Genomic DNA, 15861 nt, shown 5'->3' on the forward strand with positions numbered 1-15861 from the left:
ATACAGACATACACACACGCAGTGCAGAGATAAAAGATAGACACACCCATGTAACACACATACACAGAGTATAGAAATAACAAAAGACACATCCACTTAACACATATACACACAGACTCACACAGACGCAGCACAGAAATAACAGAAGATGGCAGAAAGGTGTTGAGAGGTGCCTCAGGAAGATGGTGTCATACCCTAGGCAACTGGACCTCTATCCTGGACCTCTGACCTCTTGGTTTTTAGGAGACCCTACTCCGGGTCAAGGCTGATCTCACTAGGAACCAGAACTCGGGAGCCCAGCCTGAGGCTTCATCAGTTTGTCAGCGTAAATATTCATACCTCATTTGTTCAGGTCACCCTGCCTGTGTTAGGGAGCCTTCGGGATTCAGGTCAGTAGCTGTTAAGCGTGCGTTGGATGGTAGCAAGGACCATCACAGAACACAGCATGCAAGTCCCCTGAATAACAGCCACCTCCATTCCAGGGACATCAGTCTCCTCAAGACTTTAGGACTCAGGGCCCATCTTTTGGAGGGTTCCCAATACTAACACCACGAACATAGACAGGGTGACTCTCATCATTGATAGGGAACTTACTAAATTCCTGTTTTCTGTGGACTCAAGTGGAATGAGGGGGAGGGGAGAGGCAGTGGGAATGTGTACACGGTTAGCTTCTTGCTGAGTCTGGGAGAGGTGGGCTTTGTCCCGCACTGAGACTCTGCCCTTTCCTGATTGTTCTGTGCTACCTTGGAGGCTTCCTAAACACCTCTCTGTCCCAACCATCTTTGAACTGTAAGGCAAAATGATACCACTAAACTCTGCATTTTGGTCAGCGGCAGTTTGGCTTATGTCCCTGCCCATTCTCTGTCTGCTTTTCTACATCCCTTGCTCTATACTGATTGCCTGGGCAGCAGTTTTTATTTTTTTTTATTGAGTGACTAATGTCACGGTCACCACGGTGTTCACTTCGTCCACGCTTCTGCAGGGTAGGACAAACACTTCTAAAACGGAGCTCTAAGAGTTAGACACGCAACAGAGGGGACACCCACGACTTGTGTCCCGCCTTCATCTCCGGGGCTACAAGGGCTGTCACCTGCTCCTGCAGCTGGAACCCACAGTTACCTTCATTTGGAGTTATAAAGCTCAGCCCTGCTGAGCCGTCCCTGGCTTCGGTGACCCACTGACGGTCGCCAGGGTGGTCACCGCCGCAGCTGTGGCTGCTAGATCCTTTTACCCCACCATGAACTTGAGAAAAACCGGACCCAAGAACACACTCCACAGGAGCGCCCCCTCATTCCCGCCTCCCTTTAGCTTCTCTTTTCCATCCGTGTGTCTTCCACAACCCTTCCTCCTCTCAAACAACAACTTCCCCTCCCAAATATACATCCACCCCAACTCCAACTTTCCACGTCAGGGGTCTTCCGGCCTCTGCACCGCGCGAACACCACAGTCGCCTCTGTCCGCCAGTGCTTGCAGGCTCGTGATCTCAGGCGGACGGGTCACTGCGCTCCAGGTCCCGCCCCATGCAGAGCGGCTCCCTGCACCCTCTTCCCAGTCGGTGTCCCTCAAGGCCGGTTTCACCCAAGCCCTCGGGTTGGCAATTCTCCTCTAACCCCCTCCAAGTCTCTTACCTTTCGCAAACAGGGATTGTCGCTGTGTGCTCCGGGTCCACCCCTCTACGCTGGCTGCACTGTACCCTTTCCCAGCCCGGCTAGGTCCCTCCTGAGCTCACCGTCTTGTCTTCCCACCCTTCCCCAAGTCCCTCCAGATTGTTGCTGTGCACCCTGGAGCCGCCCCTCCAAGAACGCTCCGAGCCCAGAGCCCCTGTCCCTGGCCGGCCGTGTCCCCGCCGCCCCTGCAGCGCCGCCCAGCGTGGTTCCTGAGCCTCTGTCCCGGCGGCTTCAGGGTGGCCCATCCTCCGGGAGCTGGCCCCGCCCCGGACCCGCTCCGCCCCCGGCCGCCTAGGCTTGATTGGTCGCGCGCCCCCCTCCCGGGGCTCCTCCCCGCCCCCTCGGTCCGTGGGCACCGCCACCTGGTCCAGAGAGTCCCCCGAGGGGACCTAGAGGCTCCGCTCCAGCCGGGCGCGCACTGTGGGGCCGCGGAGGGAGCGCGGGCCAGGGAGGAGGAGCGAAGGTGTAGGACAGAACTTCGCCAGGAACAGGAAACCTACGGCAGGGCAGAGGCGGCGACGGCGGCGCGGGGCCATCGCGGTGTCCCCAGCAGTGGCCTCGCTGCTTGCGCGCCGGGCTGAGCCGTTCGGACTCCTTGGACCCCACTTTTCTGAGCTCACCGTTGCGCGCAGCGGAGACAGCGGGGACGGCCACAGGAGCTTGAAGCAGCATGTCTGACAAAATGTCCAGCTTCCTCTACATTGGGGACATCGTGTCCCTCTACGCGGAGGGCTCGGTCAACGGCTTCATCAGCACCCTGGGGTAAGCAGGACGCGCACTGGGTAGCGCCAGCCTGTCCCGGTCCCGGTCCCTCCCGCGCGGCGTGTCCCGGGGTCTGCGCCTGGGGCAGCCCCGGGTTCCCTAGGTCCCCGCGCGCAGGAAGCCGCGAGCGCTTCTCAGCAACTTCGTAATCTCCAGCCCGAGACACATCCGAGAAGAGGAAGTGGTTCGCACGCCCCGGACAGGCCCCGCGAGGCTGCCTTCCCTAGCGTCTTCTGCCTTGTTTTGACTAAAATGTGTGTTTTCTCCTGGTCTTCCCCACCGCCCTTCTCAGCGCCAGGCTGGAAAGGAAAGAGCGGTGGGTTGAAGTCCCTGGCGTTGGTCAGGAAAGCAGGCGATGTCGCACAGTGCTAAAGTGGCTGTCCTGCTTGAGGAGATCACCAGCCCCTCTTCGCTGAAGTAATTTCCTTTTGGCCTTGCCAAGGGAAGACTCACCCCTTTGGCTTTGCCAGAGCTGGCCTCGTGGGCAGCCGGGTTCTAGAACTTGTATCTTCTTTCCTCTTTCCATCTCCTTAGCCTAATGAAGTGAACTGTTAGGCAGGCTCTCGTGGATTCGAGTTGGCGTTTGAATTGGGGAAATACATATGTATATCCTACAGAAAACCTGCGTGCTGGTTAAGTAGAACCTTTTCTGATTTCTAGAAATTTCCTACACGGTGTGCGTGCCGATGCATAGTTAACTGTGCCCTGTGATATATTTTAGTACACAGGTGGTTTTGGGTTACTTCACGCTCGGCTCTTTAGACTGTCTAATCCGGGAGACTTGAGGCTGGTGGCTGCTCGCTGTTAAATTTTGGAGTCCTGTCCCCTGGGCTGTGAGGGAGATCTTTTCGGTGACAGTGTTGCCTGCCCGGGCCTTCCCTGGAAGTCGCAGTTCCTGTTCTTCCCCCAGACTTCAGGAAGGAAGGAAGGTTTAATCGTATATCTCGTCCATCTGCGTTACTCCTGAGATGGAAGTGTGGAAGAATTTAGGCAAGTGTTTCCACTGGGTCCAGTTGTGCTGAGAGAATTCATACCTCAAGTGCAGTTTGGGTTCAGGATATGGCTTTGCCGATGAATTCTGTCAGACTTGCTCTTGGGCCTTGGCAGACATGGAAGGTGTCTGCCAGTTAGTAGCCAACAAGAGGGTCTCTAGAAAGGGGTTTGGGCTGTAATTCCCACCCTTTGACTTGCAAACCTTATGTCCCTAGCCAGGTTAGGAAATCTATCTGGGCTTCCATCTCCTGGTGTCTAAAAGTGGGACCCAGTGGTTTCTCCATAAGGGGGCGGGGAGCAAGGAGGTAAGAGAGGCAAAGTGCTTAGCACGGCAGAGCTATAATGACCGCATTCACCAGGTAATTAGCTGATGCAGTAATTAGCACCACCCAGACTAGGCAAGAGTTCAAGGGTTAGGACGCACTCTGTTTCTGACCCGGCAAGGTTACACGTGGGTAACATAGGAAACAAATACTGGAAGGGTTGGGTGGTCAGCTTCCACAGCCGTGGCATTTGTTTCTAGGCACTGTTGAGACCAGAAGTGACCAACTCAAGAAGCGGAGAGCACTTGTGTCCAAAGCCAGAACCCTCCTCCTGCCTTAGACTCCTGGCTTTCACATGCTAACTTCAGGCAGAAGAATGAGCGTGAGCGTTGTTACTGCAGCCTGCACAGTGGCGCCAGCGCTGCTGCTTCTCGTGCCCAGTGTTTTCTTGCTGCCGATGTGGAAGTCAAGTTTCTTTAGAATGAGTTCGCAGAATGTGTCATTCCCTAGTTGCGAGATAATAGTGTTGAGATGACTGGCAAGGCAGAGTCCAAGTTGAAGACAGTCTTGGACATGCTGCCCTGGGTGGAGCTTGCGGCTCTGATTGGATAGCTGTCTTTTGAAGTAGACTTCTGGGAGGCTCAGGAAGGTCATAGAACTGCAGAGGTCAGGCAGTTAGTGTGGTTGACCCTGCACTCCCTTGTCAACAGGCTTTCAAAGGGCAGTTACAGAAGTCGTTGCAATGTCCCCTGATAGAATTTTCTGGCTCTTGGTGAATGATGTTCAAAGGGCACTCCGGGCCAGCCCAGTGACGTGGACTTCAGTGGGTTCTGCGTGAGTTTAAATCTAATGAAGTAAGACACAGTAGAAAGGTCCTGTGGCATTTTCCTTGACAAACACTGACGTCTTTATACCTGCTGCTGTTTAGAAAAGCCTGCTATTTCTTTCACATCTGGGCACTATCTAATAATGTTCAACCTGAGATTTTTATTGTCACGTCAACACAAACAATGTTGTACGTGAGATACGCAAATGATGTAGAAACTTCAAAGATGCTTCCAGAAACTGCCTGGCACATCTCACGAGACTTAAGTTCTAATGCAAATCATCCCATTGATTTTTTAAAATTAATATGTAATTTGGTAACTAGGGATTCTGTCTTATAAAATAATTTTTTCAAAATTCAGGAGTGAGATGTTTCAAGTACTGAAAAATAATTACTCTTAATTTTGTGATGATTTAATTAAGGTTCCAGAATATAGGGCCAATGTCCCCCTTTTATAGAAAAGTACTTGAGGTTTTCAGTTGCATGGAGGGAACTAGTTTGTCCTCACAGTTTGGAGGCTTCAGTTCTACAGTCTATGGATTCTGTTGCTTTGGAATGACAGTGGCATAGTATAGATGGCAGGTGCCTGTGATCAGGGGGACAGGGTTAGGGTGTGCTCCCAGTGACTCACCACCCTGTGTGTGTGTAAGTGTGCATGTGTGTGTAAGTGTGCATGTGTGTAAGTGTACATGTGCATATGTGCATGCATGTGTGTAAGTGTGCATGTGTATGTATGTGTGCACATGTGTGTAAGTGTGCGTGTGTGTGTGTGTGTGCTGCACATGTGAAGGACAGAGTCTCTGCTGGATAGATTTTGTCAACTTAGGGCAAACTACAATCACCTAGCAAGAAGCAGTATCAGTTAAAGAATTGCCTCTGTCAGATTGGTCTATGGACGAGTCTGTAGGGAATTTTCTTAATTAATGATTTATGTGGGAAAGCCCAGTCCACTCTGGGCAGAATCAACACCGGGCTGGTGGTCCTGGGGAGCGCCAGACAAGCCTGGAAGAGCAAGCCAGGAAGGAGGTAAAGAGCATGTCTCAGTGACTTGTGCCTCAGTTCCTGCCTCCGGGCTTCTGCCTCGAGCTGTTGTCTTGATTCCCTTAAAGATGTAACCTCTAAGTCAAGTACACTCAGGTAACTTTATGGTTAGTGTTACAACCCACACCAGGAAAGTAAGCTAAGACAGAGCCTTCCCTTGGCCCTGCCCAGCAGTGACGGGAGAGACACAGGGGCCTGTAGGGGACAAACAGGGACAGTTGTGTAGGTTCTTTTTATTGTTTGTGGCTAGGCATGGTTACTTTTTTATTGTTTGTGGCTAGGCATGGTTACTCTTTTATTGTTTGTGGCTAGGCATGGTTACTTTTTTTAAAGTTTTTTTTTTAATTAGCTTATAAAGAATTAGGCTTCATTATGGTATTTTCCAAACACTTTTGTTTGTTTGTTTCTCTTTCCCCTCCCTCCATGGTACCCTTTCATGCCAATGTGATCTTTTCATGCATGATTTCAATGTGTAGGACTTTATTTATCTTGGGGAACCGAAGGGTGTATTCCCAAGCCAAACAATATTTTAAAAAGTGTTTTATCTTATTATTTTGTGTGCATGGGGGTTTTGCCTCGTGTATATCTGTGTGGCACGTGTGTGCCATGCCTGTGGAGGTCAGACGAGGTCCCTGGAATCCCAGAACTGGAGTTACAGATGGCTCTGAGCTGCCATGTAGGTGCTGGGAATTGAATCCCGGTCTTCTGCAAGAGCAGGCCTAGTCTGTGGAGCCTCACAAGTGACATCTTGCCTAGGTGGTTGTTGAACTATTCCTTCCTTGTCACAGGGTAATTGTTAGAGATTTTCGGGCCGTCAGAGCAGAGCCACAGCTGTCTCCTTGTCTCTGAGCTGCTGATCTCCATGGATTTCTTCACCCTTCTGCTCCTTGTGTCTGTTGTCTTGGGCCTGCTGCTAATCAGCACGTGACCTTGCTCCTATCGGTGTCTCTTTGCACATCAGCCTGAGTGTGACTGAAAATGTAGTTCTCTCTGTGAGTGCCACAGCCACGCGGGGTTCAGTTCACTCTTTCATGGCGGGACAGGTCCCAAGGAGGGAAGCTAGTGTTCACTAACCATCCCACTGACCCTTCAGGGTAGTGTTAAAGTCCCTTGAACACTGCAGTTGCAAGTATTCAAGCTTCTTCCTGCTTCCTTTGAGTGATAGTTATAACTTAGAGACAGTGTTTTTTGTTTTTTGTTTGTTTGTTTTTTTGTTTGTAGACCTGGCTGTCCAAGAACTCCCCTGTAGACCAGGCTAGCCTTGGACTCAGAGAGGTCTGTCTATCTTTGCCTTCTGAGTGCTGGCTTTAACGGCGTGTGCCACCACACCCAAACTGATGTTTCTTAATGTAAGTTTTTATCTAAAGATCTGTATAAGATAACCTTGTATTTACTTAATGGGAAAACTACCTTACATCCTACATGGTGTATATATTTTGAATGAACAGATTTTTTTCTTTTTTTAGTGATATCTTAGAGTTATAGTTTTCTCCTCCTCCTCCTCCTCCTCCTCCTCCTCCTCCTCCTCCTCCTCCTCCTCCTCCTCCTCCTCCTCCTCCTCCTCCTCCTCCTCCTCCTGTAAGGAGGGATTGAAAATACACTGTGTAGTTTCCATTGCAGTTAATTGATCGTCTGGTTTTTTATTTTTTCCAATTATAAGCCCTATTCTCCCCAAGTCGATGCCACAGCTCCTAGTAGATATCCCTGTTTCTGACTGCATCCATAATCAGGTGTTCTGAGGGTGGGGTGGGGTATAGAGTGTAGAGTGGGGTGGTGGGTGGTGGCAGGGTTGCAGGGTGGCGGGATGGTGGGGTGCTGGGATAGCAGGGTAGCGGGGTGCTGGGATAGCAGGGTAGTGGGGTGCTGGGATAGCGGGGTAGCGAGGTGCTGGGATAGCAGGGTAGCGGGGTGCTGGGATAGCGGGGTAGTGGGGTGCTGGGATAGCAGGGTAGCGGGGTGCTGGAATAGCGGGGTAGCGGCGTGGCAGGGTGGCAGGGTGGTAGAACCAGGTGCAGCTTGTGCTTCCTTCCCTGTCTAGTCACAGGGTTTCTGATTAGGAAGTGTGTGTGTGTGTGTGTGTGTGTGTGTGTAACTGCATTCAGACACACGTGCATTTGTATGTGTGCGTTTCAGTCATTGCTATCCTACCAAGAACCTAGACTACATGACCAGTTAAGGGCATAGTTATAGCTGCCAGGTGACCAGCGGTTGGCACTCTGACCTCAATCAATCTTAGTGGTCTCTTAGTGTGACAGAAACACTGGGGTCCTTATTGTACCCCACGGGCGGGTCAGCTATTCAGGGGTCCTGAAGAGGCGCTACCTGAAAGAACATGGGCTGGAGAGAGAACAAGACCAAGCAAGATTCTATTGTCAAGGTCTCGTTTATTAGGGTGAAGGCTACAGTTTATATAGCCCTTGAATGGGGTGGAGGTAGGGGTAGGAAGGAACTTTGCAGGGGTAGCGAAGGTCATCAGTCAGCACCCCTGGTGTAAGCCGAAACATGTGATTCCATTAACATTTTTCAAGATAGTTGGAATATGGGGCGGGTTCTGTAAACAAATAGTTCTCAAGATAGTTGGGATGTAGGGCGGGTTCTCCACAAACATCCTTAGGGCAATGACCCCTGCTATCTGTCCCTGACAAATCTTAGGACAATGGTCCCTGACACCTTATTTTATCTCTTGCTTTATTTGGCCAGTTCAACTAACGTGTCTCTTCAGCTGTTACGTGTTCAGTGTGGGACATGAGATGCGTCACATGGTTCTGCTTCCGATTCCTCCACAAGTGGACATGAAAATGCAGATTGTGTTGTTCCAGCCATGGCCCCTTGCATTTCTGCTTCTTGGTTTAATTTTTCATTGCTGTTGTTTTGTTTTTGATGCTGTAGACCTAGGGTCTCCCTGTGCGGTCTCAGGATGCTGTAGACCTAGGGTCTCCCTGTGTGGTCTCAGGCTGCCTCCAGACAACAGTGATTCTCCCAGCTCTGCCTCACAAGTCTGGGAAGGAAGCAAGAGCTTTTATGTCCTACTGTATTTTTTTTATTTCAACCTGTGGAACACTTTTTTTTTGGCATTTAAAGATGTGTAGGTTTCTTTTAAAATTTTTATTTAACGGTCATTTCCATTATAATTTTAAAAATTGTTCCCATAGCAAAACTGTAAGCTGTAGACTTTGTTCTTTGCTACAAATGTGCAGATATCCTGGCTTTTCTCAACACGCCTTTAAAGATGAAAACAATTTTACATTTATTTATTTATATGTACATGCGAGTGCTGAATGTGTGTCTGTGCACCGTGTGTTTGCCCCATGCCAGCAGAGACCAGAAGTGGGCACAGGATCATCAGGAACTGGAGCTTCAGATGGTCGTGAGCCACCAGGTGGGTGCTGGGAACTGAACCTGGATCCTCTGGAAGAGCAGCCAGTGCTCTAACCACTGAGTCATCTCTCCAGCCCTGGGTGCTGTATTAACCCGGAGGTCCTTTCGTGTCTCACATGCCCAGCACTTGGCTGGAGAGGGACGAGATTACAGGCTTCTTTTTCTCAGGGCCGGAGGAACTCTGCAGCTCTTCTGCAATTGCTCCCTTGGGACTGTTCCTGTGTAACTGGTGAGGAAGTAACAGGGAATGTAGACAGAGGACTACAGGCCTAAACCCACACACTACATCACAGGTACAGGGCACGCCATCATAGCCAGACGTGTGACACGGACCTAAAGTCCCACACTGCATCACAGGTACGGGGCACGCAATCATAGGCGTGTGACACAGACCTAAACCCACACACTGCATCACAGGTACGGGGCACGCCATCATAGGCAAGACGTGTGACCATAAATTTATATCACAGGCTTACAGGGCAAACAATAGCTGTAAATTTCACTTAGTTAATTAATAATTAATACTTTTTTTGAGACAGGGTCTTTATAGTCTCTAAGGATCCTTTAGTTTCTTATTACTCTTAATGAACAGTATTTACTTTGAAAAATATAAATGAAGTGTTTTCCCGGTCACAGTCAGTGGAGGAAAACCTCAAACTAGGGAACATAGCCGCGGTTATTACTTAAGCTTGGATATTAGTTGCTGTTAATGTTCTAAACATGGAAAATGTTTGTCTGACCAGAAATGCTGAGCATTTATGACATGTGCTTTATTAAGTGGATGTGCAGTCTGCCTTGCCTTCGGAGCTTGTTCTGCAGGTAAGACATATACTTCTGCGCATGGCTCATTGGTTGCTTTAGTAATCGTCCCGCTAAGACTGCTCTTGACTGAACCAGCGTCTGCGACTTCAGTCTGTGGCGGTGTTTTGTTGGTGTGTGGTTGAAATAAACCAGGAGTGTTTTAGTTGGCTGTTTCTGAAGTGGGGCAGTGAGTGCTCTCCAAATTATATTCAATAATTGGTTAGAATAGCTGTCACATACTTAGAGCATCACTTGTCTATAGAGCTTCATCTTAAATATAGGAGAATGGGTTAAGATGGCAGACTGTTCAAAATAAAAACATTTTTAGTGATAAAATTGGAAATACGTTGTCGTAAAACACGTTTATGTGACTGCCCGATAAAGTGCTTAGCGCTGAAGTACCCTGTGGATTTTTTGATTAGCTCATTTGTTTACTCTTCATTCATTCATTCACCCGTTGTTGTTGAGAGCCTTTATGACAAGCTAGGCTTTCAGGCTCAAGAGATAGTGTAAATCCTTAAAAGCTGGCTTCCCAGGCTGGGCGATAGTGGCACACGCCTTTAATCCCAACATTTGGAAGGCAGAGACAGGTGGATCTCTGTGAGTTCAAGACCATCCTGGTCTACAGAGTGAGTTCTAGGACAGCCAGGGCTACACAGAGAAACCCTGTCTTCAAAACAAAATAAAACCAAATCTGGCTTCCCTTTGAGAACTTGCAGTAATAGGGATCCGTGGGGACATGAACACATCCAACATCTTTGCTCTCAAGACTAGAAACCACCAAGTATTTTTGTGTCTTTTGAAGCCTTTCGGTCCCAGCACCAGACAATTTCCAAGTTATAGTGAGAGCTCTCTGAAGCCTAGTAGGTGTTTAATGAACAGCTGTGGATGAATTTAGTAACTAGCAACAGAGATGAGTTATGAAGAGCCCTGTCAGGTAGTTCCTTTCAAATGTCACGGGGAGGCTAGAGAATTCGCCAGGGATTGGGAGAACCACACTTCTTCCTGTTCTGCTGGTCCAGCCTGGTTGAGGGGGCTTCAGGGAGGCGCTGCCGTGTGAGCCCAGCTTTCAGGCTTACCACGACGGATGGGTATTTGTGTCCTGGTGTCACCCACAGCCGATGGCACATTCTTGACATTGTCTTGTTTCATTTCTCAAAAATCAGTGAAGATTTGCTATTGATTTGAGTAGCTCTGAAGCTCACAAAGCGAACATTCTGATATTGTTGAGACCAGCAGAGATAGAAGTATAGTCTGAACACGTTTTCCACGCTTCACCCAGGAGAGACGTTTGAGCTTGGTTCAGACTCTCTGTGACTATCCTGACACCTTCCAGACACTGTAGTGTCTGCTGGGTTCACAGAGCCTGTGGTGATGATCCTGGGACCTGGGAGCCTGACTGAGAAGGAGAGATGCTTTTAGAGAGAGCGCCCACCTTGTGGATTCCAGACTTCTCCCCTCTCCCAGGTCTCCAACCCAGGGCTGCGTAGCCCTTGTTGTCCCTATAAACTGCCTCTTATTGACTGTCTCCAGCTTTTCTGGAAACTTTGGAAAAAAAAATCTTATCTAAAATGATATTTTTATAAGGTAGAATTTCATATTGTAGCCCAGGCTGGCCTGGAATGCAATACGTAGTGCAGGCTGGCCTTAAACTTGGACTCATCCTCTGTGTGCTGGGATTATAGGTGTGCATCACCACACCTGATTTGAAGTCATTCTTAATTATTTTTAACTCGCAGTTCCCCTGCCCTTCTCCTTCCTGCTCGGTTTTGCTATTTCAAAGAGTGACCAAGGTTACAGATTCGCCTAAACGCAGGGGAAGTCCACACGGCGTAATCTAAGCTCACATCTAAATTCTTAGAATTCAGACACACGTTACTGAGTGAGGTCCTCTCTGAAGTAAGATGCTTGTACTGTTAAAGTATCGCCAGAAGATAATCTGTCTGTGCTGATTATCAAGCGCAGGACTTTGTTAGTTACCATAGTCGTTAAGGGTGGAGCCCCAGAGAAGTGTCTGGGGGACCCTGCAGCTGCTCACGAAGCACCCCCTGCTGAGAAGAGGGCTGAACACTTCGTGCAGAGTGCCTATGGATCCTCAGGGCTCAATATAAACAAGCCATAGGATCAAAAGATAAACAAAATCTAACTAAAGATTACAACCTTAAACAAGCCTGGAAGTCATCTGTTAGCTTGGATAAACCAGCTATTGTCTCATCCCCGAGGGTTCTGAGAGCCAGTTGGCCCCCAGTCCCTGCTCCAGCCATGCTCAGTTAAGTCATTTGCGAACCTTGCAGTGAGTTGTCTTGAGAGCCGGTGTGACAGTTTTCAGGGTCCCCTGCACCCCTGCTCTTACTGGCGGCCACCTGCTCAGACTGCTGCCCACTAGATAAACCGGGAGCACTGAATGACAGGCTGTGTTAGGCTCTTTGTTGGGGGATAAATAGAAACCATCCCTGGCCAGCTCAGGAGCAGGAAATGCCTTTTCAAGGACATTTAGGAAACTCAAGGCAATTGAAGGGAGGACTCCAGGCGAGCCGTAGGGAGGCAGAGAAGCGTGGCCAGGGGGCTCTGGACGGAGGAACCGTCTCACTGGATAGCAGCGTGAACGTGCACGGGGACCAGCGGTTTCTGCGTTCTCTGTCTCTCGTGTTAATTTTTAGATTACAGGCTGATGGAACTCATTTTCACGTGGGTTAGGAAGGAGTCACTACTGTGATGGCTAATCTTGGCTGTCCACTTGACATACCTGAGAAGATTAAATTAAAGAATTGCTACCATCAGATAGGTTTGTGGGCATGACAATGGGGACTTTAAAAAACTTGATAATAGGTATAAGAATGCCCAGTCCACCGTGGGCCATCTCTATGTCGGTGGCCCGGCCTGTGTTTCTGCTTTAAGCATCTGCCTTGAACTCCTGCCCAGATTTCCCCAATGATGGACTCTAACCTGTGAACGCGAGCAAACCATTTCCTCCCCGGACTGTTTCTGGTCACGGTGTTTATCATAACAGAAAAATCTAGTTAGGACATCACACAGCCAGGAAGGCAAGTGGCAATGCCCCCATCTGGCTAGCAAGGAAATCTCCGAGCTCAGCTGTGTCTTCTGCTATTCCCCGGGCAGCGTAGTGTGGGCCACAGCGGGAAAGGAACTTGGCCTGAATGAAATGCCACAACTTGTAGGCAAGCAAGGAAAGCCGTAGTAAACACGTAGGGCCTTTTGAAGTAAATCGTGATATAGTACATATATTGTTTGATATCTTAGCTGCCGTAAGTGTGCCATCAGCCTAAGGGCAGCAGGTACATCTGCAGTGTAGGCAGCCAGCACTTCTGCATGTCAGAAAACCTGTACCATTCAGGCCCAAGTCCACATCCTCTTTGCGGTTCTTGGTAACTTGTGAACTCCTTTCTATCTCTATGAATTTGCCTATTCCAGGTACCTCATGGAGGCAGATGGTGTAATAGTCTTTCGGTGACTGGCTTATCTCATGTCATAACGTCACTAACTGAACAAATGTATGTTACATTGGGATGTATGCGTTTTAAGGCAGCTAAGTGGCAATCCATATTGACTTCTTCCTGGGGAAAACACCAGTATAATTGTTCTTCTTATGATATCTTTGAGATCCACGGACAGGCTTAAAAAGGAGGGGAGTTCTCGAGTATCTGGTGCCCTTCCATCTTGCTGTTAGAAGCTCTTTAAAAAGCCAACACGTGACAAAACTTAAATCAGAAAAAATAATACAAGTGACCTTTCTTCTGTGGTTTGTACGCTAAAGCCACCATAAAGAAAAGTTGATATTATTCACGTTCAGTTTTGTTTCCACAAGCTTAAAGAGTGAATCTGTAATCATGTCCAAAACTATTTCTTATCTGAGACTAGCCCTTTGTCTTAGAGGATAATTCAGAATTCTCCCAGGGACAGATGTTGTGCTCAAACTCATCCAGGAAGAAGTCCCTAACACAAAACCTAGAGAATAGTTCAAGTGCTGGTACACAACTTTAGAAGGAAAAAATAGTAGGATGTGTTTCACTTGGTAAACTTTATCTTTAAGATTCAAGAATAATGGTGAACGAGTGGCATTTGAATCTTTAAGTTTAAATTTAAAGAGGACAAATAGTTAATTTTTGTGTTTTTAAAATTAATTTCGATTATATCCATTGATGTGTTTAGCCCATGTGTAAGGTGTTCTTAAGGCCTCTTGAGTTCAATACACAGACTAGTAATTGCATCCACGTGGAAGAGAGATGAAAGCAAGAAAATGTGGATATGTACAAACTGCAAAACAGTTTGAAAACAAAATCAGTATTATTTAATTGCCTAGTTCTAGCAGGATATAACCTTCTGTAAGAGACATTTAAAAATGTCTCAATAGTAGAAGTGCAAATTTGACTTGCCAGGTGTGGTGGCACACACCTTTAATCCAAGCAGTTGGGAGGCAGAGACAGGAGGATCTCTGTGAGCTCGAGGCCAGCTTGGTCTACAGAGTAAATTCCAGGACAGCCGGGACTACATAGGGAGACATGTCTCAAACAAATAAACAAACAAAAAATTGTAAGTTTAAGATGAGAGACACTAATATTATGGGTGTTTTGTTACATTTCTGGGATGTTCAAATGTGTTTTAAGAATATTTTGCCTTGTAAACCAGGCATGGTAGCATACGCCTTTAATCCCAGCACTCGGGACCCAGAGGCAGGCAGATCTCTGTGAGTTTGAGGCCAGCCTAGTCTATGGAGTGAGTTCCAAGATAGCCAGAATTGTTACACAGAGAAACCCTGTCTTGAAAAACCAAACCAAGCCAAAACAACAGCAAAAATTTGTACCTTGTAAAGACAACAACTTAAAAAAAAATCAGCTGCCCAGGTTTCCCAATGCAAAGCAGCAATCTAACGTAAGTTAATGATTTAGAGACTGGCCTTGTGTGTTTATAGCATTCAAGGTCATAGCTAATATCAGGGACATGACCACTTAAACATTTGCGCTGCAGGCTGACTTTTGGCTGTAGCTGTGTTTTCTAAGAGAGCAGTTGCAGGTCTGGCTCTCTGCAGCAGGTGGAGGAGGTAGTAGAAGGGATTGGATTTGTCATTCTTGGATGTCCCACAGTGACTCGGAGGGACAGACCAAGAAGACATTCATTTTAAGTCAAACCAAGAGTCAAAGCACTCTATGAAAGCATCAGTAAGCATACCCTGGGCTAAGGAGCGAGGCTTTTATTTGCCTCTTCCTCTGTTACCTGCCAGCACGACTCAGGTGGACTCTTCCTTGGTAGCTGTTGAGGAGAAGCAAAGAGCTTGCTTGCCTCTGGGTCTGGCGGGGGACCCGCTCAGGTCTTTAGAGCACCACATGTTGGAAGTGTAGAGAGTTCGCTACAGGTTATTAGAGGTTCGAAATCAGCAGCCGTTTAGGTCAAGTGTTGGAGAGGGATTTTAACAGGCAGTAATTTCTTTTGCTGTGGACACCCATAAGGTTGGCTCATAAATACTTACTGAAGAACATCATGCCTTAGGTTTGATCCTCAGCACTGGAAAAAATAAAAAGACAGGAAGGAAAGCTTAGCATCTCTTGGAAATACCTTCTTCAAAACAGGAGCTATAATAAGGCACCATTATTTAAAATATCTGTATGTGTCCCTGTGCGCATGTGTTGGTTTGGAGGCCAGAGGTGAGCCTCAAGTGTGCTGTTGACCTTATCTCTGGCACCTGGGGCTTGATAAAGACCACATTTCTCTCCCCCCTCCCTTTTCCCCCACAGCTGGCCATGGCCACAGTCTACATTTCAGAGGAAAAGAAGTATCTTTAAGGAAGGTTTAGCGCCTCTCTCTGAACAGGTGTTTGCAACATGAGTGTGGGAAGAAACCATCTTGGGCCACAGAGATGAGGCTACTGTAGCTATACTAGAAATGTTACCAGGACTCCAGGAAATGGATCCATTCTCCAGATGCAGTAAGCCCGTCTCTCCTGTATCCACCTAAGAAAAGGCGGCCACGATGGGTGGTCGAGGGTCAGAGCACATCTTCTGTGTCAGCTGTGTCAGCTGTTTGTAAGGAGGCGGGAAAGGAGTTTGATTAAATCAGTCAGACTTTGCTCTAGAATAGTTGGGTTTGATCTAGTGGCCAAGCAGAAGGCTGGGAT

General features: G+C 48.1%; 1 protein-coding gene across 1 annotated transcript in view; it reads left to right on the top strand.

Moving 5' to 3' along the window:
* Positions 1 to 2038: 2038 nt before the first annotated feature.
* Positions 2039 to 15861, top strand: part of Itpr2 (inositol 1,4,5-trisphosphate receptor type 2) — a 391594-nt gene continuing 377771 nt past the window's right edge. The window contains 1 exon segment of the mRNA XM_038317812.2: positions 2039 to 2429. Coding sequence (XP_038173740.1) covers positions 2338 to 2429 — 92 coding nt within the window. The 5' untranslated portion in view covers positions 2039 to 2337.

This window comes from Arvicola amphibius, chromosome 2 (genome assembly GCF_903992535.2).
Source record: "Arvicola amphibius chromosome 2, mArvAmp1.2, whole genome shotgun sequence".
Classification (NCBI taxonomy): Eukaryota; Metazoa; Chordata; class Mammalia; order Rodentia; family Cricetidae; genus Arvicola; species Arvicola amphibius.